At 40.6% G+C, this 23,806-nt stretch overlaps 2 protein-coding genes across 10 annotated transcripts in view; both read right to left on the minus strand.

Moving 5' to 3' along the window:
• ccdc88ab (coiled-coil domain containing 88Ab) overlaps window positions 1-3,785 on the minus strand; it is a 68,749-nt gene extending 64,964 nt beyond the window's left edge. For 4 of the 7 annotated variants that reach the window (XM_061836591.1, XM_061836595.1, XM_061836594.1 and 1 more), the window contains exons 1-2: window positions 2,751-3,374; window positions 2,551-2,651 (exon numbers count right to left, since the gene is read on the minus strand). In XM_061836591.1, the coding sequence (XP_061692575.1) occupies window positions 2,551-2,651; window positions 2,751-2,813 (164 nt within the window). In that variant the 5' untranslated portion in view covers window positions 2,814-3,374. Of the gene's footprint in view, window positions 1-2,550; window positions 2,652-2,750; window positions 3,376-3,611 lie in introns of those variants that run through there. The other 3 variants (XR_009797358.1, XM_061836590.1, XM_061836589.1) reach the window with 2 other exon arrangements.
• A 4,131-nt stretch (window positions 3,786-7,916) lies between these two features.
• LOC133509611 (calcium/calmodulin-dependent protein kinase type II subunit gamma-like) overlaps window positions 7,917-23,806 on the minus strand; it is a 36,780-nt gene continuing 20,890 nt past the window's right edge. Inside the window, exons 11-20 of one of the 3 annotated variants that reach the window (XM_061836815.1) lie at window positions 23,636-23,719; window positions 23,515-23,557; window positions 20,935-20,994; window positions 18,201-18,241; window positions 15,625-15,669; window positions 14,799-14,844; window positions 12,905-12,980; window positions 12,482-12,576; window positions 11,080-11,324; window positions 7,917-10,172 (exon numbers count right to left, since the gene is read on the minus strand). In XM_061836815.1, coding sequence (XP_061692799.1) covers window positions 11,092-11,324; window positions 12,482-12,576; window positions 12,905-12,980; window positions 14,799-14,844; window positions 15,625-15,669; window positions 18,201-18,241; window positions 20,935-20,994; window positions 23,515-23,557; window positions 23,636-23,719 — 723 coding nt within the window. In that variant the 3' untranslated portion in view covers window positions 7,917-10,172; window positions 11,080-11,091. Of the gene's footprint in view, window positions 10,173-11,079; window positions 11,325-12,481; window positions 12,577-12,904; window positions 12,981-14,789; window positions 14,845-15,624; window positions 15,670-18,200; window positions 18,242-20,934; window positions 20,995-23,514; window positions 23,558-23,635; window positions 23,720-23,806 lie in introns of all 3 variants that reach the window. The other 2 variants (XM_061836814.1, XM_061836813.1) reach the window with 2 other exon arrangements.

The following is a 23,806-nucleotide window of genomic DNA, read 5'->3' on the forward strand; positions in this document are numbered from 1 at the left end:
GCAGCCTTGAACAAAAGCGTCCACACGCCCAAGCGCACAAAGCTGGCTGTGATTAGCCACTTCCTGTCAGGCGGCACACAGCTGCCAAGCCCTGAACACCCGTGCCCAGTGTGAGTTCCCCCAACGTCGTAACGTGACTTTGGTCCAGTGCTGTAACCGGGCAATTTGGAAGACCCGTGCATGAGGAGGAGGAAGCCGCTGGGTGGGAAACGAAAACCGCAATTCGCCGTGGACCGGGCCCGGCAGCCACTTTATCGCGGCCAATCCTCCAAATGATCACGTTTCGTCCACGTCGGCTAGCGTAGGGATTTATTTTCATACGACCGAGTGTAAACTTCCCCAACGGCAAACTGTCAAGCTCTGAAGCTTTGCGGTTTTGCCGCGAACGGCGTGACCGAGCGCGGCTCCGAGCGGTCCCCGCGATAATCGTCTGCGAAGACGTCCGACTGCGTGACGCGTCGGTGGCCCACATACGAGGCCCCGTTGTGCGCGGCCTACATCGACTCCCCGCGGACAGCTTCGAGAAGATGGCTGTTGGAGAACTGGCTCATGTGTGCCTTGAGGGCGAGGCCAGGGTGGAAGGGCCAGACTGGGCGTCGTACGCCCTTTACGCGTAAAATCCAGGACGACAAATTATTTTAAACATCACTCCTACATCTTTTTATGAATTGGATAAAACATGACAAAACTCCCATTCCTTTATGTCAAATTGTCAGTGCAGAAATTACAAAAGGTGGATCAAATGGGCAAAAATCTTGATCGTTGCTTTGAAAAGTGAAAGACGTTTGCAAATATCGTTGTGTTTTGACTCCGCTTTCAAGGACGACTACAGAATTCACAACGTATCCTGTTGCGAGGCGGATTTGGACATTCAAACAAGGACTCTCAAACGATTAATCCATTATCAAAATAGCTAGCCATTAACTTGATTGTGGATGATTAATCATTAAACTTCGAATGACATCTAATGCAAGAGCTCTTCATCTTCCCAAAGAGAAGAAGTTTGTGCACATTACAAAAAAAAACAAGTCAAAATGAATGAATGGTTTACCCAAAAAAGATATTAAGTAATATCATGTGACCAAGATGAAGAGTAGGCATATTTACCCTGGCAACACTGTACACACAAAGTGTAAACAAAGCAGCTAACAAATATCTTTGGAATCGAAAACAATATTCCCAACGATAAAAGGTCAAGTGTGAGCCCTATAAACATTCTAAAAGAGATATTGGAATGAAAAATACATACAACATTATTCACTTCAATGTCTATACGAAAAAAATAAATATGAGCGGAGAGCGCCTCATCCGTGCGCAAAGTTGCGGAAGTGTCATTCGACGACATCCAAGTGGTCGCCATAATGGCTGCATCTTCTGTCCGTGATGTCACACCTGTACACTCGCCCTTGAAAACATGCTGTGCCACCGACTATGGGAGACGGAAACTCTTTTCAAAGAAGAAGAGAACGTCTCACAACCGAGTGAAGTGATCGGGGCAGTATTTCCCTATCGTTTCAAGCCATATTTAGATGATATGCGGCTCACGGCCAAACCACCTCCCCGGCGGAGACGGGTCACCGCGTCCGCCAATCACAGCTTCGGCCAGGGTGGCACATTGACACATTTAGCACCCTTGATTTACAGATTACGTCACCCGACAACTATTATTTTTTTTTAGCAGCTGTATACACACCTACCTGTCACAAAGCTCTCATCCTTTGCACCCGTGAAATCCATATTTCACAACAAACCGGGTCTTTTGGAAAAGTATGAAGAGTGAATCCATCCTCCCGAGTGTTCGAGCAATATCCAGCAATACAAAGGAGCCGGCATTTTGGCTAACACGAAGGAACAACGCGCTACCTTCTGGCAGGTAAAACTAGTAGAAAACAGACGAGACCGCTTGAGTGCACTACTTGCCTGCTTTTTCTCGACAACAAATCCCTCGAGAGGATTTTCATGGCGGGAGTTACAAAAAGCCATACACGTCAAAATCGTGTTTTGTGTTGAAAAAATGGATGGGTCCATACCGGCTGCCGTTTTTTCAGGAATAATGTACTAAAAAGCATGCACTTCATGACGGTGGACCTTTAAAGATAAACATCGATTTTTCATTGTTAAAGAACAAAATGCGGATGTGAGGTGTGGCTACTGCTGTCAAAAGGTGGGTGGCGGCCCGTTGAGTGACGCTGGACTCGGCGAATGAGAGTGTCGAGTTGACTGTCGCAAACTCAGATGAACAGCCGGCTGACTGTTGACTGACTCGGCCTCAATTGCGGCTCTAGCAGCTCGTGTATGAATGTGCTTATTATATGTGTGTGTGTGTGTGTGTGTGTCCCCAACTTTGGACATAAAATTTTTACGCAAACTTTCCTCCTGGCTCGCTGCCACTGCGCCAAATTATTTCGAGTGGTGCCCGCTGCAGTAAGATTAGTTCATGTGGGAAAACGATCACGCACACACACCACCGTTTTGTGACCCCCCCCACCCCACTCAAAATCGACCCAGCGTGCTCCTGAAGATGTCGCGTTAGCATTCGGGAGTACTCACATCTCCAACATGACCTCGTTGAGGTAAACACCATCCACCAATTGCACATATTCTGACAGTTTGCTGCCATCTGTCACCGGGGGGTGCCCCACCGTCTTCACCTGAGGGGGGGGGGGGGGGAGGAGAACAACAATAAACACGGCACCTCAAATAAAAGCAACTGGAGTGGATCCAAGTGTTAAAAGCGTGGACGAACCTACCCAGCAGACCAGAGGCGACACCATGAAGTGCTCCAGCAGGGGGCTAAAAACCTCACTTTCCATATTTTACCAGCACGATGACTGCAGTGTGTTTGAAAGAAAATGAGGGATGGGTGTGAATGAGAAGTGTCGCTTTAGACTCCACTCATGTGGTTGACTGGTTTAAAAAGAGGCGCATTTCGGCGGCTTTGTGGGCGATTTTAGAGCGGGAGAGGGTTAAAAAAAAAAAAAAAGCGTCAAGATTATTCCACAAATGTCTCGACACGACCTCGCCGTTCTCCAGGAGCCATTTCAACACCAGCAGCTTCCGAGAGTGATGGCGAATGGAGACAAATCCCCGGGAACGGTAGATTTAAAAAAAATACCACCGTTAAGCACACCAAATAAATAAATACATATGCAGGAAAATAAAAGCAATAATTGGAATAATAATCCGGCCTTTTCAGATTCCAGACAGCAGTCTTGGTCCTCGTGTCAAAAAAAAAAATTTTTTTTAAAAAGTACGTGCGTCGCCATTCATCCGCTGCTCGCTAATGGGACTGAAGAGGAGCAGCTGAGACCGAAGCACCGCCCCGGAACCACCTAGTCTCTCTCTCTCCCTGTCTCTCTATCCCTCCGCCGTGCGCATCCTCCTCCGAGAGAAAAAATAGGGCCTCCAGCATTTATCGAGAATTATTTTGGTCACGGGTTTTGAAAAAACGCACAAATATTTAATTGACTTGTTTAAATTATGTGAGTACAAAAAACATACGGGACATTAATCTTCACTTTTGGTTGACACTGTTAGGCGAATTAAGTATTTTGCACGTTGATGTGATTGCATATCTAATAAATACAATTCAAAAGATTGATAAAACTCACCTTGAACACAGCTAAAGTCCATTTTTTTTCTACCCCAAACCTTTTCTGTTTTTTTTTTACCCGTTTTTGTTTTTTTAATCAACTTTTTATCTTTTTTTCTTTTTGCAATGAAACACAGTAGCACACGGAGCACGTTAACTTCCGGTAGTCTTAAAAACGTATATTGACATCATTCTTCCTTATTTAGAATCTTCAATTAATGACAACATGAGGAATGTAAAAACTAAATACTTTTTCTTCCATTTCGGCTTCAAATTTGGAAAACATCCACGAGTTACACACTGAACAACAAAGGTTATCGTTCAGTCTGATGGCGTCCCATTAGCTTGTAGCATTTGCCCCCTGACCTTTACACCTGAACAATCCTTAAATTATATACTGTATTTAATTTTGTTTTAACTTATTAGATAAGATTCAGGGGATGAATGACAAAATGAAACATCAAAGTGATAGTAAAAAAAAAAAAAGTTTGCTTTTGACAGACCCCTCCTGCTTCCTGTATACTGTAATATAATTATGCACTGTGGTATTCAGATATCTGATTACATTAAATGACAAAATTACGCTGTAAGTTAAGAACTTCCAAAGGGTTTACCTACTTTTTACTCCCACGGCATGTACTCATCAGTATTGTTCTATTACCCGTCTGCGTGTCGCTTCGTTTGTTTTCAAATATCCTTTGGGTTGCACACCCACAAAGATGCTCTCCATTAGCCCATCTATGGTGTTTCTCATGTTTTAGCATTAAGCCAGCGCTGGTTATGTGGCTGTTTTAAATGTACTGCTTGTTTACTTTAGTTTGACAGTAAACCTTAATGGATAAAGGCAATAGACCAAAATCACTGCTACACTAAAAAAAAAAAAAAAAAATCATCATCCGAACGAAAGGTTTTATCGACAAATTATTAAATTATGCAAATGAGAGCTGTTTGTAATGTACAGAGATAAATTCTGTGGTGAAACTGGGGTACAGTTCTTACACAGGATTGAGTGCACCTAATGAAGTGAGTGCAAATGAATGTATGTATTTCTCCATATGTAGTGCACGTTTGTCCACCAACAGGAGGACAATTGTTTAGGCAACATGACCACATAAAGGCCTCGACAACATAAACACAACGTATGTTATATATGCTTCTACTCGGGCGGAACGTTGGTTCAGGTGGTAAAGGGTTCGCCTTACAGTTCTGAGGTCCCGGGTTCGATCCCGCCGGTGTGGAGTGTGCATGTTCTCCCCGTGCTTGCTTCCAGTTTCCTCCCACATCCCAAAAACATGCGACATTAAATGGACACTCTAAATTGCCCGTAGGTGTGATTGTGAGTGTGGCTGTCTTGCGACTGGCTGGCGACCAGTTCAGGGTGTAGGGATAGGCTGCAGCACTCCCCGCAACCCTCGTGAGGATAAGCGGCAAAAGAAAATGGATGGATGGATCTTTCTATTCACTCGCCCAATATAAACTGGTCAATTTCAGTAAAAAAGATGGTGTGCTTTAACTCCAATAATTAAGTCGCCTGGGAGCTGCTTTAACTTGAATTTGTTTAAATAATTAAATTTATGTTTCCTGCAATAAATTCAAGCCAGGAGGAACATCGTTTTTAGTTGCGTTATGACGCCTCCCTGTGGTCACCAACAGGACTGCAGCTAAACGTGCCCCCCCCCCCCCAAGTAAGTTCCAAATTTCCCAAGTAATTAGCATCAGTGGCCTCCCAGCATCATGGGCGAGACTTTAGTTTTTTAAAGTGTGAAATTAATCCAAACTATCGTTTACGTACTCTTTACACGCGTTTCCTGAATATTACGACACAAATTTGCAGTAATAGTCTGTGTTTGGAAAAATTATTCTCTCAAAAATCCCAAGATATAGCTAAAAAATAAAAAAAGAGAGAAAATTATAAAGAGTATGTAGAATTTTAAAATCTGTGATACGGTGAAATTGCAACTAAGTGACATTGAATAAAAACATTTTCCATTATTAAAAAAAAAAAGTGGGTGGACGTCACCCTGCGTGAATGCACGGACGGAATTCCCATGTGTGCCAGAAACCGCCAGTGATGACCATTATCAATAAAAAAAATATTGATCTAAAGCCTGGAAATTGCAACCATGATTGCTATGAATGAAAAAAAGGCAAAATACATAATGATGAAATGCTTTTTTCTTTTTTTAATTAAAGACACTTCAATTTTCCAGTAATAACCAAGCTACGAAGAACAACCGTCCACACAAACAGCTTTGTAAATGTAATCACTGTCATGATTTAATTCTACACTCATGCAAAAACAGAACCGGCGTCCAACTTTATCATATTTGATTATTTCCTGTACTTTTTTTTTTTTACAACAGTCTCACCGATATGCTAATAAGGCTTTCTTCTACTCTGGCGAGTATTTCTCCTTTGTTTATCCAGTAAAAGGTGAAAAATGACAGGAAATAAACACATGCATATTTCACCGTCATCATGTAAAACTGCATATACTTTGATATTTACGTACGGTTGCTGTGGCAACAACTGACAATTAACACGTTTTTCTTCTTCAAACAGCAAATATTCACACGATGCAAAAAAAAAAAATACACTGAGTGAATGTGTGTAAAGATTAGGTAGTCGGTGCCATCGCTTCCTGTTTGGTCACGTGACGCGCGCGGACAAGATTCTCAAAAGCGGACGCGTACCCTGTCTCGCCTGTCACGTTGATAATAATCGACGTTGGTGTCCTCGTGGACGGGACAAGACTCCAAAATTTTTAAAAAAAAAAAAAAAACCCAAAATGTATCACACGTGATGTGCCTGGTAGTGACCTGATGTTAAAATCATCAGGGAGAAGAAAAAAAAAACAAACAATAATAATAGATAAAATATTAAGTGCAACAATGTATTTTTTAGGTAGTCAAGGAAAAAAAATTAAAGTTAAAAAAAAAAAATAAAAAAATGAGAGGGTGCAAAAACAAAAAAAGGTATGATGTTAAAATTAATAGGATGACAAAAAAATACAAATATCTGAATGAATGATGGAGTTTTTTTAAAAGCATTTTCAATGTTAGCCAGGGGCGAAAAATAAACTAAAATGACATATGAGATAAATTTGAATACAAAAAAAATGCTACATGTCATTTAAAAATTAAAGTAAACGTGAAAAAAATGGATCTTGGTGGGTGGAAAGATATAAAAAATAAACCCCCCTCCCAAAAAAAAAAACTCCACAATATTTTAATGATAGTGGGGAAAAACTAATACCAAAAAATAATTTGAAAATAAAAGTAATCGCATTTTATTTTAGGACTCAAAAAAATAAAAGGCCTGATGTTAAAAATATTGAAAAGAAAAAGTAAAAACTGGAAGAAACTGAAAAAAAAATTAATGGTCCAAACCTGATTTGAGATCAATTCCAGCAAAAAAAAAAACAAAAAAGTTATGATGTTAAAATTAATAGGATGACAATAAAAAATACTAATATGTGAATGAATGATATCGGAATTTTTTTTAAGCGTTCTCAATGTTAGCCAAGGAAGAAAAAAAGACATGAGATAAGTTCAACTTTAAAAAAAATCCAACAAATAATTCAAAAATTAATATAATAATAAAATGAATCTCGGTGGGTGGAAAGATATAAAAAAATAAAATACCCCTCCAAGATGCCTTAATATTTTAATGACAGTGGGGAAAAACTAATACCAAAAAATATATATATGTATAAGTAAATAAAAGTAATCACACATTAATGTTAGAACTGGAACAACGAATGGCCTGTTAAAAATTATTGAAAAGAAAAAAGTAAAAATTGAAAGAAAGTGGGTGGAAAAAAAAAATAATGGTCCAAACTTGATTTGAGATCTTTTCCAGCAAAAAAAAAAAAAAAAAAAAAAATCTGACAAGCTAACATTAAATGACAATAAAGTGAAATTGTGTGACTCTGCGTCCTAAATTCACGGACGTAATATTCGACCAAGACGCTGGAAAAGCTTTTCTCCTCTTAAAGGGAAGACGTTCGATCGCGTGACCCTCGCAAGTGTCGCGACAGGAGCAAAAGGTTGCGGAAACTTCACACTTTTCAAACAATTCTTTTCCAGTTCTGACTTTGATTGAAAAACAAACAAACAAACAAAGAAAAAACATCGACGACACGAAACAACAAGTACGACATTTACAACAAAGGAAGGACCTGCCGGTTGATCGGCTTCAGCTAAAGAAAAACAGTCCCTCGTGACTCTTCCTCCCGTCATGCGTCGTATTTTTTTTTCTTTTTTAAATATACGGATATATATATATATATATATATATATATATATATATATATATATTTTTTTTTTTTTTTTTTGCCACGTGTTTCAGCCGACAGTCCGCAAACATGCTTGCTGAAGGGAAACGCACAAGTACGGCAAAAGCCCGGATGGACGATAAAAACGAGACGCGGGGAGGAGACTTCATCATCCTCATCATCATCATCAGGGAGGAGGCGGGGCAACAGTCGGAGAAACAGTACAGGCCAGTAAACGGAGAATCATGCTATCAACACGCACACCAAAATATACGCAAAAGCCATTCAGAATGTATCATAATTTCCGGCCTATAAGCCGCGACTTTTTCCACACGCTTTCAACCCTGCGGCTTACGCGGTGATGCGGCTAATTTTTTTCTAACGGCCGCAACGTAAGAGTGAGACCGGTGGAATATATGTGCAGAGGAAGTGACTTTTACCGGTATGTTTGTTTTTTTTGTTTTGTTTACCAGCCCTTTTACCGCTGTGCTAGCGTGTTGCTGCTAGGTTACTGCCGTGTCTCAGTGACTTTTACCAGTATATATTTTTTTAATTGAACCTGTTAGCGCCACACTAGCGTTAGCACCACACTAGCATGTTGCTGCTGTGTTACTGCCCCGTCTCAGTGATTTAGGGATGTTTTTTTTTTTTTTACCGGCCTTGTTACTGCTATGCTACCGTGTTGCTACTATGTAGCTGCCGTGGCTGTTTTTTTTTTGTTTTGTTTTTTTTAATCGGTATGTTTTTTTGTTTTTTTACCAGCGCTGTTCGTGCTACCTTGTTGTTGCTGTGTTGAGCTAAGCTAAGGTATTAAAATTTTGAAAACTCTTAATCTAACTAAATCTCGTGTTTCAATGTGGGCACTTGCGGCTTTTACACAGGTGCGGCTTATGTGTGTACCAAATGGTATTTCCTTTACAAATGTACTGGGTGAGGCTTATAACCAGGTGCACTCAGTAGGCCGGAAATTACGGTATTCTAGATCCTTGATATCCACAATGAGGTCCTTGGACTAGTACACTCGTATTCTGCGCGAGTAAGACGGTTCAGGGGGCTGAAAATCAAGGATCAGGAATCTTGATATCCACCTTGAGGTTCGTGGACCTACTAGTGGCTACTATGCGACTCATGTCTACTAGTGGTGTTACTAGTGCTGCATAGTACGGTTTACTTGTGCCCAAAGTGGTACTTGTAGTGGGGAAAAAAATATTACCACAAATGCACACTAGTCATTCTAGTGCACTGAATTGTCTTACTAGTGAGGAAGAAGGGCATACTAGTACGTGGAACTTAAGCTGGATATTGAGAATACTGAATAAATACATGCTCGAGCAGATTTCCATAAAGACAATTCAGCGCACTAGTAGAATGACCCTCGTACTAGTAACCTTTTTTTTGGGCGCTCACGCCTTCCACCAGCATGATATTTCTGCACACTAGTAGGACAACATCTGCAAAATAACGAGTGGGGATTTTGGTGCTACTAGTCCCAGGAGGCTACAAGTGCGTGACACGATTAATAGCTGGGCCTGATAGTGGTAATAGGATGTTTGTGTAGTAGTAGTGCAAATAAATGTGACTACTATTAGTCATTTTACTAGTGCAACTACATTGTCTTCCTCGAGAGGCCAAATAATGTACTAGTAGACGGACAATATGATGGATTTCAAGGAAATGGAATAAATGCTTTAACTACTTTCCACACACCAACACACAAATCTTGCGCATAAATATCCATTCACACATTAAATAAAATGCCCCCAAATACAATATAATACATTAAAAACACTAATAAAGAGTACAAAATAATCATTGTCATAATAAAAAAAAACCCAAAACTGACGATCCTTTTAAGTAACACGACTAAATATCCAAATAGGACATTAATGCAAATTTCATATTAGCGCTTCGCAATTCTGTGTGTGTGTGTTTGTGCATGCGTGCAAGCTAACAAGACGACGGATGGGGGTGGGGGGGGTCGGCGTGGACAGGAGTGGGGCGGCGGCATCGAACCCGCACACCTTCCGCAAACATGCACCATCCATCCACACGGAGGAACCGCGCCGGCCGGTCGGTCGGTGGGTCTCCTGCTGCTTCGGTTGAGTTAATGATTGTTTTTTTTTCCACCCCCCCTCATCGTTAAATGTGTTGTTTGTTTGTTGTCTTTTGACATCGTTGTTGTCATGGTTGTGTTGGTGTCCCCCTGGGCTCGTATGTTGTTACCCTCTTGTTCCAGGCCGGGATGCTTGCAAGCACGGCGGAGAGTCGCGGCTCCGCCCGACGGTTTGAAGAGTTGAAGGTGAGCTGAGAGAAAGAAATAAAAAAACAAAACGTGCGACGACTTTGTGAAACTTTACGTGAAAGAAAATATGAAGCATTACATACTGTGAAAAACATTTTTGACATTCATAGGGGATGGTTAACAAAAGCTGAAAAACGTTTTGGCGACTCGATCTGATAAAAACTCCAAAACATATTTTTTGGTTTTATTAGTTTTATTGTAAATACATTTAGCATATTTTTTTTCTTCATCTTAAGAACAATAAGTAAATATACAACAAACAAAAAATAAAACTTGTTTTTCTTTTATCATGACCACCAATGCTTCTAAAAACAATTAAATCCCTGTATTTGTATATGTAATTTAGATTTTTTAAAAAAAGAAGAAAAAAAGAAATGGTATTTAAACAGGGCACTATATTTAAAAAAAATAACTACATCAGAATACTTTCTATTTTTCCACTGGATACACTAGTCATAACGTTTTAAATGTCAAATTAGGGTAAAATATACATTTACAAATATAATATTAATAATTAGAAATGATGTATTTAAGAAAATAGCACTACTTTTTTCAAAACTGATGTGAATTTAACAGCAATTTTTACTCTTATTGTATTTTGTGTCATTGACAAAAATCTAAATTATTAGAAATATGTGTGGCCACCAGCTTTTATTGAAACAAATGTGAAGCTATATTAGATGACATAGATATACATCCAAATTTCTATCCATGTCAAAATGTTTTTTTAGTGTTAAAATTATGTAATACCGGTATAATAAAATGCCTTCAAAGTCTTGGAAGTCACATGGGCGTGAACTTTTAAGATCTGTTGAAAGTGGGCTTTTGAATTTCTGACGTGCGCACGAAAGGTCGGCGGCAAGAAACAGCGAGAGCGAGAAGTGGCGAGACGGCGTCTTTCCGGCTCACCGCGGGCGACGTTCACTGCAGCGGCGCGGCGGGAGCTCCCGAGCAGTGGAAGTGCACGTTGAGCCACTTGGCGTCGCGGCGCTGCCACACGCGCGTCTCCTCCGACTGGCAGGAGCGCGGGCGGCCCTGCGCGTCCATGTACTGCGTCAGGCGGATGTACGCGATGCACGCCGCGTCCTCGCCCATCAGGTGCACGTGAGGGTTCAGGATGGTGGTGTGCACCGGCTTGCTGTTCTTACTCAACACTGGTCGCAAAGTCACAAAAATGGATACGATATCAGTCATCTATACTTATTAAAATTATATTGGTATATATTTCAATCGTGATCATCGAGTTATTGCTTTTTGTGTAAAGAAATTAATTTTAATGTGAAATGAAATTCATTTTAAAAAAATGTATTAAATGTATAATTACCCTATTGAAGTATGGAATTAAATGTACTGGATTTTCTTTTACAAGGAGGACCAGTAATGTTATTGCTTTGATGGAAATAAATAATAGAATTTAAATACATTAAAATGTACACTGATTTACAAATATTTATTTGGAATGTTTTAAAAGTTGTATTAAGCAAAAAGTATTTGACATTTTATTATAAGTATTACTTTCGAATAAAAAAAATACAATTAATTACATTTTCTTTTATACCAATTCAGAAATATTTTTCATTTTTTTCCTCTCAGATTTAAAAAAAACTATACTGTAAAATAATGACTTAATGTGAATTGAATTTCATTATTAGTATTTTTTTGTAATATTTATACTATTAAAGTGAGGAATTAAATGTGACGGATTTTCTTTTAGAGTGAGGACCACGAAAGTTATTGCTTTGATGGAAATAAAATAGAATTTAAATACATTAAAATGTACACTGATTTACAAATATTTATTTGGAATTTAAAAAAAAAAGTTATCTTAAACAAAATGAAGTTTAATCTATTTGACATTTGATTATGAGTATAGGTTTGGAATATAAAAAATACAATTAATTATTTTCTTTTACACCAATTTAGAAATATTTTGTATTTTTTTTAATCTCATATTTTGAAAAACTATACTGTAAAACTAAGACTTAATGTGAAATGAAATTCATTATTATTATTTTCTTTGTAATATTTACTCTATTAAAGTGTGGGATTAAATGTAATGGATTTTCTTTTAGAGGGAGGACCAGTAAAATTATTGCTTTGCTGTAAGTAAACAAAATAAATTAAGGAAACAGCATCAACTAAAAATAGATATTTAGAAATATATATGATATATAAAATAAAGATCAATAATCATGAATTATCAGTGTGAGCAATTGGAGAGGAGGCTCCTATTTGAAGAAATTGTGTCCAATCTTTCATCTTGACAATTTACGCGGCGTGAATACAAATGAGGCCGCCACGTAAAACGTACAGTTGTCAAAGTAGAACTTGTGGAAGTCCATGCCCTCCACCAGATTCCCCAGAGCTTCCGGTTCAAACGAGGTCAGACCCGGGTCGCAGATTCTCCTGTCACCAGATGACAACAACGACAAAATATGGCGCTGACGTGATAACCAGAAATGTAAAGTTTTGTGCGCATTCAACACGTGCGGACGTAGCGTACCAATTCTAGAAATATCTATTACGTGAGTGTGCACGTGGTTTTCATATAGCGATTCACTTCCGACAGAAGACGGTCGGTTATCATTTGTGGACTTCAAAAAAACAAAAATGAATTCAGAAGTAACCCAGTGTCATGGGAACGGATGGTGTTTTGATTACGGATGTGAAAAAAAATAAAGCAGAACAAAAGACATAAAAATGAATCGTTATTAAAAAAAAAGAAATAACGTACGTGTAGGCCTCAAAGTCGCCATTGTTGATGGCTTCGATCAGCTGCTCGGTCATCTTGATGATCTCCTGCTTGCGGCCTGAAAACACACAAACGGGAAGTTAAACGACAGAAAACACAAAATTACAACGTTAAATACTTGAAAACAGGAAATTAAAATGTATAGAGGAAGCTCAAGACCATAAAAACAAACAGGAAGTTGACAAGTTGAAGAAAAATATATACAAAATGTCTTCATCTGTGTGTCTGTGTACTGTAAGGATGTTGTATAGTGCCCCGTGTGCCAGTAGGGGGCAGCATAGGAATGGAAAAAGCGTCAAAGAAGAACGGCTCAAAGGCGGTTGTTTATTTTTCAGCTTAGGGCCTGTTTGTTTGTTACTAATGCTGAGTCGGCAAAAAGAAACGCATTTTACCGCTAAATGCAAATGCTAACTTGTTCAGATGGCTCAGTTCTGAAGTGACACGACAGAAAACGTCCTCAGATTGGCGGTCGGCTATTCCCAAATGTTCATATTAGTAGATTCGATTTTGGGAACGGAGTCACTGAAAGTGGACAAGAGCCGAAAACCACCAGGATCATCGTCATCCTCCTCGTCCTCAGGCCGCTTCTTCTCCTTGCAAGCAGATTAGCTCCTTTCAGGAGGTCCTGAGACTAATTAGAGGATTAAGCGTTAGCGGCACCACGTGCCGCCCGGGCACGGCACGACACGGCACGCTAACGTAGTCCCGCCGCGAGCCGACGGTGATCATTTGGAAGCCCCAAAAATCATTCAACACACCCTACACTGGAAGGTTATGAGAATGTGTTCAGAAAGATTACAGATCACTTACTTTTATGACAAATAGAAACATTTTTTATTTCAAATTTTGGGGAATTTTTAAAGATATCGTGCTTTTAAAAAAAAATTATTTTATATGACTGATTAGTATAAACGTGTAAATGTATTAGTATAAACTGAAATCTGGATAGCAGACTATATATATATTTTTTAAAAAGTTTTAAGAAAATGTTGAATTGTACAAAATGTGACATTTATTTGGAAATTATGTAACAAGTTAGTTGTTAGATGATCACACCGTCTTGTAAAAAAAAAGGACAAAAATGTAAAATAGTTGAATGTTTTCTGAAAAAAAAAAACGTTTTTTTTTTTTTTTTGTTTTGTTTTTAAAATGTGAATTTTTTTTACAGGTGGTTAAGCGCCCACAGGTTCGATCCCGGCCCCACCTGTATGGAGTTTGCATGTTCTCCCCGTGCCTGTGTGGGTTTTCTCCGGGCGGGTACTCCGCTTTGCTCCCACATCCCAAAAACATGCAACACTAATCGGACACTCTAAATTGCCCCAAGGTGTGATTGTGAGTGCGGCTGTTTGTCTCCATGCGCCCTGCGATTGGGTGGCAACCAGTTCAGGGTGTACCCCGCTTCCTGTCTGATGAATTGAGTAAATTGGTATATTAATAAGGTATTTAAAAATTTAAATGTAAAAAGTGTTGAATTGTTACTAAATGACAATTTCTTAATCAAAAAAAACAACAAAAGAATTTCAATTTCTTTTCCAATTAGAAAATGACGGATGAAAAAGTAGAATTTTACAAAATCTTTCAGGTTTTAATTTGGAAAAACCAATTCATATTTTCACACGCTATCTTCCTATTTTTAAATCTATTTTAAGTAAAAAGTTCCAAATTAAATATCACATTGTATTGAAGAAAAAAATGTTTTGAAAAAATGGTTACAAAATGTGGCAAGAATTTGTATTTGAGGACATTTTTCAAATATACGTGGCAGAAATTTACAAGCTTTTTAATGAACGTGTCGCTGAAAATGAGGGAAAATGTCAAAGGTTGAAGGAAAAGCAGCATGCAGAGAAATCCAAAGTGGGTCAAGTACCTTTCCTACCTTTCATCTCCTCCTCTTCGGCATTGTTGCAGCTTTCCGTCGAGCCCTGCGGGAAGACCGCCGACACGCGGTTGAACACCACCGGAGGGGTCAAAAGGCCAAAAAAAAAAAAAAAAAAAAGTGGAAAATGGAGGAATAAAACAACACCACACGACAAACCTGACGGATGGAAAGATGGACAAAACACGACGGCCTCCCAGGAGCACAAACCAGCCAAGGCTTGCACGATGAAATGATTACATATTTTGAAATAGTTCGAGACTATTGAAGAATATCGTACGAAAGGAGTGCCTTCAACATTTTAGAAAAAAAGACAAATAGAAAGTTGAATCTATCCGCGCAGTTTTTTTCAGGGATCCTTACAGGTTAACTGTTCCTATTGTTATCATTTTAGACATCTAAATTAATTCCAATTTCATTTCCTAAAACTATTCTTTTTATTTTTATTTGTATGAATTTTCAAATTATTTTTGTATTACTATTATAGCATGATTTCTGGATTTTTAAAAATTTAAATCTTAATTTATAGCATTGTTTTTTTTGTCATTACTTTTTTATTGCAGTATTATTTTTTTTAATCTGTATTTTTTTTAAATTTAGATTTGATAAAAATACATGAATAAATACAAATACGAAAAAAATACATTAACAATTGTATTTTATAAAAATAAAACGTGAAAATATTGCGACTGGTCAATTTGCTTTCTTTATTTTTAAAAATGCATTGAGCGAAACGTATGTAATTGATGTTATGAAGCAAGTTTGTTCGACTTCAGTATTTCGATGATCCCCCCCCCACCGCCCCAATTAACTGCGAGCGTCTTACCTTGGTGCCGTCAGCTGGGTTGTGCACGACAGTGGTCTGCGTTTCCTGGGGGGAGGTAGGACACACTTTACCATGCAGGGATGGATGGCGGATGACGGACGGACGGACGGACGGACGAAGGACAAAAAGCCACGGAATAACAACATATTCCGTGACAACATCCAAAACTGGACAACGCAGCTTTTGCGTCGCCTTCCGCTGCGCATCTCTTCGTCTCTTTTACCGAACAGACAACGCCCAACATTTTCCTCCGCCCCAAACTGTGGTGGCAAGCACACAATAGTATCCCAGAGTACCACAGTCATGTCTTGTCATCACCCAAGCCGCTTATCCTCACAAGGGTAGCAGGAAAGCTGGAGCCTATCCCAGCTGGCTTCGGGCGAAAGGCGGACTTCACCCTGAACTGGTCGCCAGTCAGTCGCGGGGCAGATATCGACACTTATTCAAAAATTATCATTATATCACCAATTACTATATCCATCCATTACATTTTCTTTGCCGCTTATCCTCACGAGGGTTGCAGGGAGTGCTGGAGACTATCCCAGCTGTGAACGGGCAGGAGGCGGGGTACACCCTGAACTGGTTGCCAGCCAATTGCAGGGCACATCGGAGCAATTTTTAATGTGTCCAATGAATGTTGCATGTTTTTGGGATGTGGCAGGAAACCGGAGTGCCCACCCGGAGAAAAGCCACGCAGGCACCGGGAGAACATGCAAACTCCACACGGGCGGGGCCGGGATTGAACCCGGGACCTCAGAACTGTGAGGCCAACGCTTTACAAGCTGATCCACCGTGCCGGCAATTACAACATAATAAATAAAATAGTCATCTTAAAAATGAAAATCTGAACAATAATGGAACAAAGAAAACATTGTTAAAAAAAATCATTGTAAAAATACTCCTAAAATACAACATTTTTAAAAACTAAAACAATTTTTAGTTAAACAAAAATTCCACAAAAACAGTACAAAAAAATAGCATATATAGTAGACACAAATTAAAAATGTTATTATCAATAATGAAATTAATTGCGGCGGCACGGTGGATCAGCTGGTAAAGCGTTGGCCTCACAGTTCTGAGGACCCGGGTTTGATCCCGAACCCGCCTGTGTGGAGTTTTCATGTTCTCCCCATGCCTGCGTGGGTTTTCTCTGGGTTGGCACTACGGTTTCCTCCCACATCGCCAAAACATGCAACATTCATTGGACACTCTAAAGGTGTGATTGTGATTACAGCCGTTTGTCTCGATGTGCCCTCCGAATGGCTGGCAACCAATTCAGGGTGTACCCCGCCTCCTGCCCGTTGACAGCTGGGATAGGCTCCAGCACGCCCCGCCACCCTCGTGAGGATAAGCGGCCAAGAAAATTGATGGATGGAATTGAATTGCTCAAAAACAAGACTAACTGAGATTCAGGGACAGCTGAATAAAAATCTTACTACAAACACGCGAGAATACAAAAATATTTCAGCAATTATTCAACGTTGATTGTGTGTGTGTGTGTGTGTGTGTGGCGAGGGAGGGTACAAAAAGATGCAAGGGAGGAGGATGGCGATCCAAATATGAATGACACATCACGATCGGTATCACGCGGATGAAGCGCATCTACCCAGGAAGACTCGTTCAAAAAAAAAAAAAAACGGACAGACAAACGGATGAGCCAACAGACAGCGAGCGAGCGACACGAGCTCGTCATCTCACCATCAAACAAACACTCGAGCTGGACTTCCTTTTCTGACGGACGGGGAGGAAGGGGAAAATAAATGAGCAAGAAAATCATAATCAAAGCAAAGAGGCAGCCACGTTTTTGCACACAAAAAGTCGGGAAAAGCTGAGAGATTTAAAAAAAGAAGTGAAAATAGTTGGGGAAAAACGAGGGAATACAGCTGGGAAGTAAAGGCTCCCGGAATATGAAATTATACAGGTGCAGCTAGCTCAACAACTTTAGCATGTGCTGGAAAATGTCTCCATTTCTGTAGTTCAATACAAAAATATATCATATGCACAAGAGAATTATATGCTAAACCATATTTCTCAAATCTAACGTGAAACCCAAAATTCTACAGAAGAGCTAACAAATCCAGCATCTGTTACACGTTAAATATGAACTTTGAGCTGTAGTCACCAAAAAAAAATGAAAAATGTAAAGTGACACATTCAGCTGCATAGAGTGAATCGATTGTACATCATATTGTTAGCCTAAGATCATTTTTAACTAAATAGAAAACACCCAAAAAAAAGCTTGATTTTTAAAAATATTCAAATATAACTTGGGCAACTCTGCTCTCAGGCTAACAATGCATGAGTTTCATCTGTGGCACTGAACTATTGAAATAAAGTTTTTACATGATATTCTCATTTATCAAGACGAACTTGTATGGTGTGTTTTAGCTTCAATTATTATTATTTCTTTGAAATAATGACGTTTCATTACATGCGCAGACATAAAACTATCACTCGGTTTATAAAAATAGTTGGTCTTTGCATAAACTAATTTATTATCCGTTTTCACTTTGAAAATCAGGAAGAGAGCAGTCGAGGTCAATCGGGGTGATTGTGAGGGCGCTCGGCAAACCTACCTTGACGCCGTCCGACTTTTTGTTGAGCAAGGTTTTGCAAGCTGCAAAACAGAAACGACAAGAAATAAGTCAATACGGTACAACCACAGCCAAAAATAATGAAAAAAAAAAAGACCTTTTCCCGGAATCAACATGTTTCAGCAGAACCTCCAAAAGTAAAGAAATATTAGCACAGTGGCATCGTTGCCCAATTCCCTTTTTTTAAATTGTCACAATGTGCCCCCCAAATACCAATGTAGCTTTTTTTGGTCTTGTTGAAAATGTATTTTCCGTATGCTCGGGGGTCCCCAACAACATGGCAACCAGTCACTCACTAGCAAAGTTGAAAAAAAAAAAAAAAAATTCCGACTTGGGAATTCATCCAAATGAAACCCAAACGGAAACCAGTCCTCTCGATAACTGTGGTACCGGTGCCACTAGTGCCAGAATCACTGATCCCAATGTCGGAACTCTGCATAAAGTTACAGTGTCTGAAATGTGTTTAAATCCATCCATCCATTTTCTGAGCCGCTTATCCTCACAAGGGTTGCGGGGCGCGCTGGAGCCTATCCCAGGTGTCGACGGGCAGGAGGCGGGGTACACCCTGAACTGGTCGTCGGCCAAACGGAGGGCACATCAAGATAAACAGCCACAGTCACAATCACACCTTGGGGCAATTTAGAGTGTCCGATTAATGTTGCATGTTTTTGGGATGTGGGAGGAAACCGGAGTGCCCACCCGGAGGAAACCCACGCAGGCGCGGGGAGAACATGCAAACTCCACACAGGCGGGTCTCTGAACTGCGAGGCCAATGGTCGTCCAGCTGAGCCAACTTTTTTTTTTTTTTAAACTTTTTTTATTCAAGTAAAAAAAAAAGAAAAAAATCTCAAAATGTCTGTCAGTTGTGCCTCAAGATGCGCCTGCATTATTATTTGGTTTAAAATTATAGTTTTAAGCTTACATTAAAATAATTTTTTCATTTGAACTTTGGATTTTTTTGCAACACGCATCATTTTCTATATTGAGAATAACAGTCAGCCTGTCCCAAAAAAAGAATCAAAATATTTTTTAAAACTAATAAACTAAATCAATTAAAATGTACGCTCAAGATTAGATCTGATTAATGTTGCATGCTTTTGGGATGTGGGAGGAAACCAGAGTGCCCGGAGAAAACCCACGCAGGCACGGGGGAGAACATGCAAACTCCGCACAGGTGAGGCCGGGATCGAACCCGGGTCCTCACAACTGTGAGCCCAACACTTTCCAGCCCTGCTCAAACCAACAACAATAAATTCAACTCCAATTCAGTTATATTTAAAGTTGCGGTTAGTTTTGCTTGGGAGCATTGATGGGGGTACTTTTTTATGCTTTTATGCGCAATATAGTATAAACTGTAAGAAAATAAATTGCAGTATCACTTAAAAACCGAGCTTTCATAGAATAAAACATATGTTTTTTAAATTTTTAACATATCCTGCACTGTGCCATATCTTCCTGGAACAAAATTAGGAAAGAAAAAAAAAAAATACTGCCACAGTTTGACAGGCAAATTGTCAAAAGAGATTTTTTTTTTTTAATAGCTGTTAAAAGAAAAATTACATTGCGAGTCGGAACATTCTAGTGGGCCTCGCCTTACCTTCCGTGTTAAAAGTGTTGGAAGGGTGGCAGTAAAGAAAGTCAGAAAAATGTATCGGATCAATCAAGTCAGCACTTGAAAGAATGCAGACATAATAGCGCCATTGTGGGCTTCATGCGTTTCACATGCAGCATTCACTTCAAAAGACAACACTTGTACTTTGAAATTGAATACCAGCAGATACTTAAAGAGTACTTGAAAAAAAAAGGTTTCCAAATAAGTACAACGGAATATGTCATCATGTCATTTCACTCATATTGAGAGAGTTCCGATGGCTTGCTGATGTTTTGTACGGCAGCGGGCAATATTCATATAGTATTAGCAATAATATAATATCGGAAATGGGGATTTAGCTAGTAGCGTAGTTTCTCTAGTCTACATGCAAAAACCAGCAGGCAGTCATCACGGGACATTCCGTTGAGCACGTCGCATGCACACCGGCACGTAGGCAGGCATCGGGGCGCTAAAATGATGCAAAAGTGGCGGGGGGACGGGAGCCTCGCCGAGCGTAGACGCTAATATTTGGAATCGAATCGGATGACGGTGAACCCTCACTGACTATTTGGAAACTTTTTTCCTTATATAAGGCGCACAGAATAGATGCTACAGTCGAGGCTGGGGTTACGTTATGCATCCATTAGATGGAGCTGCACTAAAGGCTCAATATTGATCCACGTATAAGGCGCACCTGATTATAAGGCGCACTGTCGGCTTTTGAGAAAACTAAAGGCTCTGAGGTGCGCCTTATAGTGCAGAAAATACGGCACACATTATAATAACTAGAATATGATCGCACATCTCAAGGCGTTGCAAAATTTGGCCCTGCGATCGAAACATTAGCGGAAAATACGTTCTGCAAAAAAAACGCAAGAGTAGGTGAGGGTTCACCGTACCGTGGGAAAGGACTGCGTCGCATGTGCGAGGATAGGCTGGAAATCCAAGCATCCACACATGCGGAGCCACCGAAAGTTGGAAAAACACCAGCTTTCCTTTCCCGCTTCAAATCATTAGATGGCGACCAATCAAATAGCGGTCAGGTCGGGCGTTTCGGGACGTGGCCGCGGACCGCATGCCGACAAACCCGGATGCAGAGGCGGCGGTCACTGGTGTCGCTTGTACCTTCCTGCGCCATGGCGGCGGTGCTGGTGGTGGCGGCGGGGCTGGTGTGCTGCCGTCCCACTACGGCGGGACAGAGAGCGATTCAATGGGGGCGGGGGGTGAGGGTTGGGGGGGGGGGGCGGCGGCAATGTTCCCTCTAATTTTTGACGCATCTGAGCAAACGCGCTCAGCCCGTGAGCGCCCCCCTTTGACCACTGTGAGCAACATCAGACGTACGCACTGTGGTCAGATCAGTATCGTTTGTTGAAGTTACAGGTTCATATTACATTCCCATCAGAACATTTTTCAGAACATTTTAACGAGACAAGCCGAAAGAAATAGATGAAAACACTGAAAATGTCAACAAACAAAAAAATACATTGCTAACCAAATCATGCCAACTATGAACTATAAATTTGAAGCGTTGCTTCCAACTTTGTTTCATTTTTTTTTTTTTTTGTCAACCCACAATGATATCCCCGTCTGTTTTTCTTGGTGTAAAACTGAATTATTGCTTGTAGAATATCTTTCGCAACGCATGTTGAAAGCTGAATGATGAGTGTACCCCTTTAAGAGCAGAGGTGGGCGGAGTCAGGTAAACCAGGAAGGAGAGTGTGTAGCAGCTCGTTGTGAGAGGCAGTGTGCTTCCGTGATTAAAAAAAAAAATGAAATAAAATACGTCAGACTGTAGTTGCGCAGCTTAGAGGGAACACTGGCGGGGGGTGGGGGGACGCTGGGGTCACCATTCGGCAGGTGGGACGGCAGCCTTGTTTAACTACTAAAATCAAGTCTGTACCTTTGCTTGTATGCACCAAGAGAAGCGCATATTGACTAATATATACTGTATATAATTTTGACCTGTATTTTGCAACCTTCTATGCAGAAACGACTGATTTGGATGTTTTGCGACGGTTTTGGTTCACCAAATCCAGTCCGCTGTTTGACAGCAAGGAGTCCGTGATATTATATGATATTAGCTATGGATCTTGTGTGACTGGTGTGGTGCAATTTGATTTTGTGACATTTGAGATGAGCAAGCACTGACCGCGACATTAGCTTCCCCCGCTAGCCACCGAACGGCTAGCTGTCGTATGCTTTTCATTTGTGCTCAAAAGGCAGAGTCCAGCTGTCCCATTTTCTTAGCCGCTTATCCTCACAAGGGTCGCGGGAGTGCTGGAGCCTACCAAGGTGTCAACAGGCAGGGGGCAGGGGACACCCTGATCTGGTTGCCGGCCAATCGCAAAGCTCCGTTCCCAATTTATTTTATTTGGACTCTTTCCTGAGTTTAGATGAAGCCTGCTTCCTTAGCTTCTTGCGCTAGCCACTGACTACCGTAATTTCCGGACTATAAGCTGCAACTTTTTTCACACGCTTTCAACCCTGCGGCTTATATGGTGATGCGGCTAATTTGTGGATTTTTTTTGTTTCCTAACGGCCGCAAGGGGGCACTCGATTGGAAAAGTTAAGAATGAGACCGGTGGAATATAAGTGCCGAGGAAGTGACTTTTACCGGTATGTTTTGGTTTGGGGTTTTTTTTACCGGCCCTGTTAGCGCTGTGCTAGCATTAGCGCTGTGCTACTGTGTTGCTGTTTTGTTACTGCCATGTCTCTGTGATTTTTACCGGTATGTTTTATTTACCGGCCCCGTTAGCGCTGTGCTAGGCTTAGCGGTGTGCTAGCGTCTTGCTGTTGTGTTACTGCCGCGTCTCAGTGATTTTTACCGGTATGTTTTTTTTTTTTAACCGGCCCAGTTAGCGCTGTGCGAGCGTGTTGCTGCTGTGTTACTGCCGCGTCACATGCACTACTTAGAAAGAAAAGCTCAGGTATACTATTAAAACTTTGAAAACTCTCTGTGTACCGTCTTTCTTTGTAAATATCTTATGTTTCAATGTGGGCTCGTGCGGCTTGCGTATGTACAAAATGCTTTTTCCTTTAAAAATGTACTGGGTGAGGCTTAAAATCAGGTGCGCTCTATAGTCCGGAACTCCTGGGATAGACATCTCGCACGTGAACCGTTCGCCATGTTTGACGATAAAGCGTACCGACAGCGAAGATGTACACTGAAGTGTTAGCCTGTCACATTAGCCAGCTAGCTGACTCTCAAACAGTAAATCTAGCAGGTACGTGAAAAACGGGACACTGTGCTACAGCACTGACCGAGACTGCTCCGTTAGTTTCTCGTACTTGCCTGTCTCCAAGGTACTTCTGTATTTTCGGAGAAACGGCAAAAATCCCGCACGACCTAATGAAACGCTTAATAGTGTTAAAGCTCTCCTAAGATGGTTTGCCGAAGAAAGCCCCAAAACAAAATCTGAATTCAATCCCCTTTAAGCTTCCCATATGTAAGCAGGGTCATCCGTCACTCTGTCTGGATCAATGCCGACCGATGAAAAGCGGTTGGCGGCGGCCCACGGGAGCGGCTTTACTTCCACCGACGCATTAAAACCCCAAAGTCATTAACGCATCCAAGTCTAGAAGGCCGCTTGATCGAGGCAACACCCTGATGTGTGCTATCCAAACTGAAGAATCAATAAGACCGGAGTCCATTTGGCCTTTTTGAGGTTTCAGAATTAGGAACAACAACAACAACAAAATGCTTACCGGAGAAGTTCCTGGACACGAGCATCGTGGTGAGGATGGCTCCCTGCAAAACAATTATGGCTGGAGAATTATATCTGATAACATAGGTTAATTCATTTTGCGCATGTTTTCGAACATCCACCTTCAGTTTTCTCCTGGCGTTGAACTTGCGCAGACACTCCACAGTCTCTTGCCGGTGCATCATGGACGCAACGGTGGAGCGTTGCTGGAGTTCAAGTGTAACAGTATAATATGAGTACATCATAATAGAAAAACAAGACAAATTTTATACTTTTCAAAACTCAACTTCAAA

This window comes from Syngnathoides biaculeatus, chromosome 12, assembly GCF_019802595.1.
Source record: "Syngnathoides biaculeatus isolate LvHL_M chromosome 12, ASM1980259v1, whole genome shotgun sequence".
Taxonomy (NCBI): domain Eukaryota; kingdom Metazoa; phylum Chordata; class Actinopteri; order Syngnathiformes; family Syngnathidae; genus Syngnathoides; species Syngnathoides biaculeatus.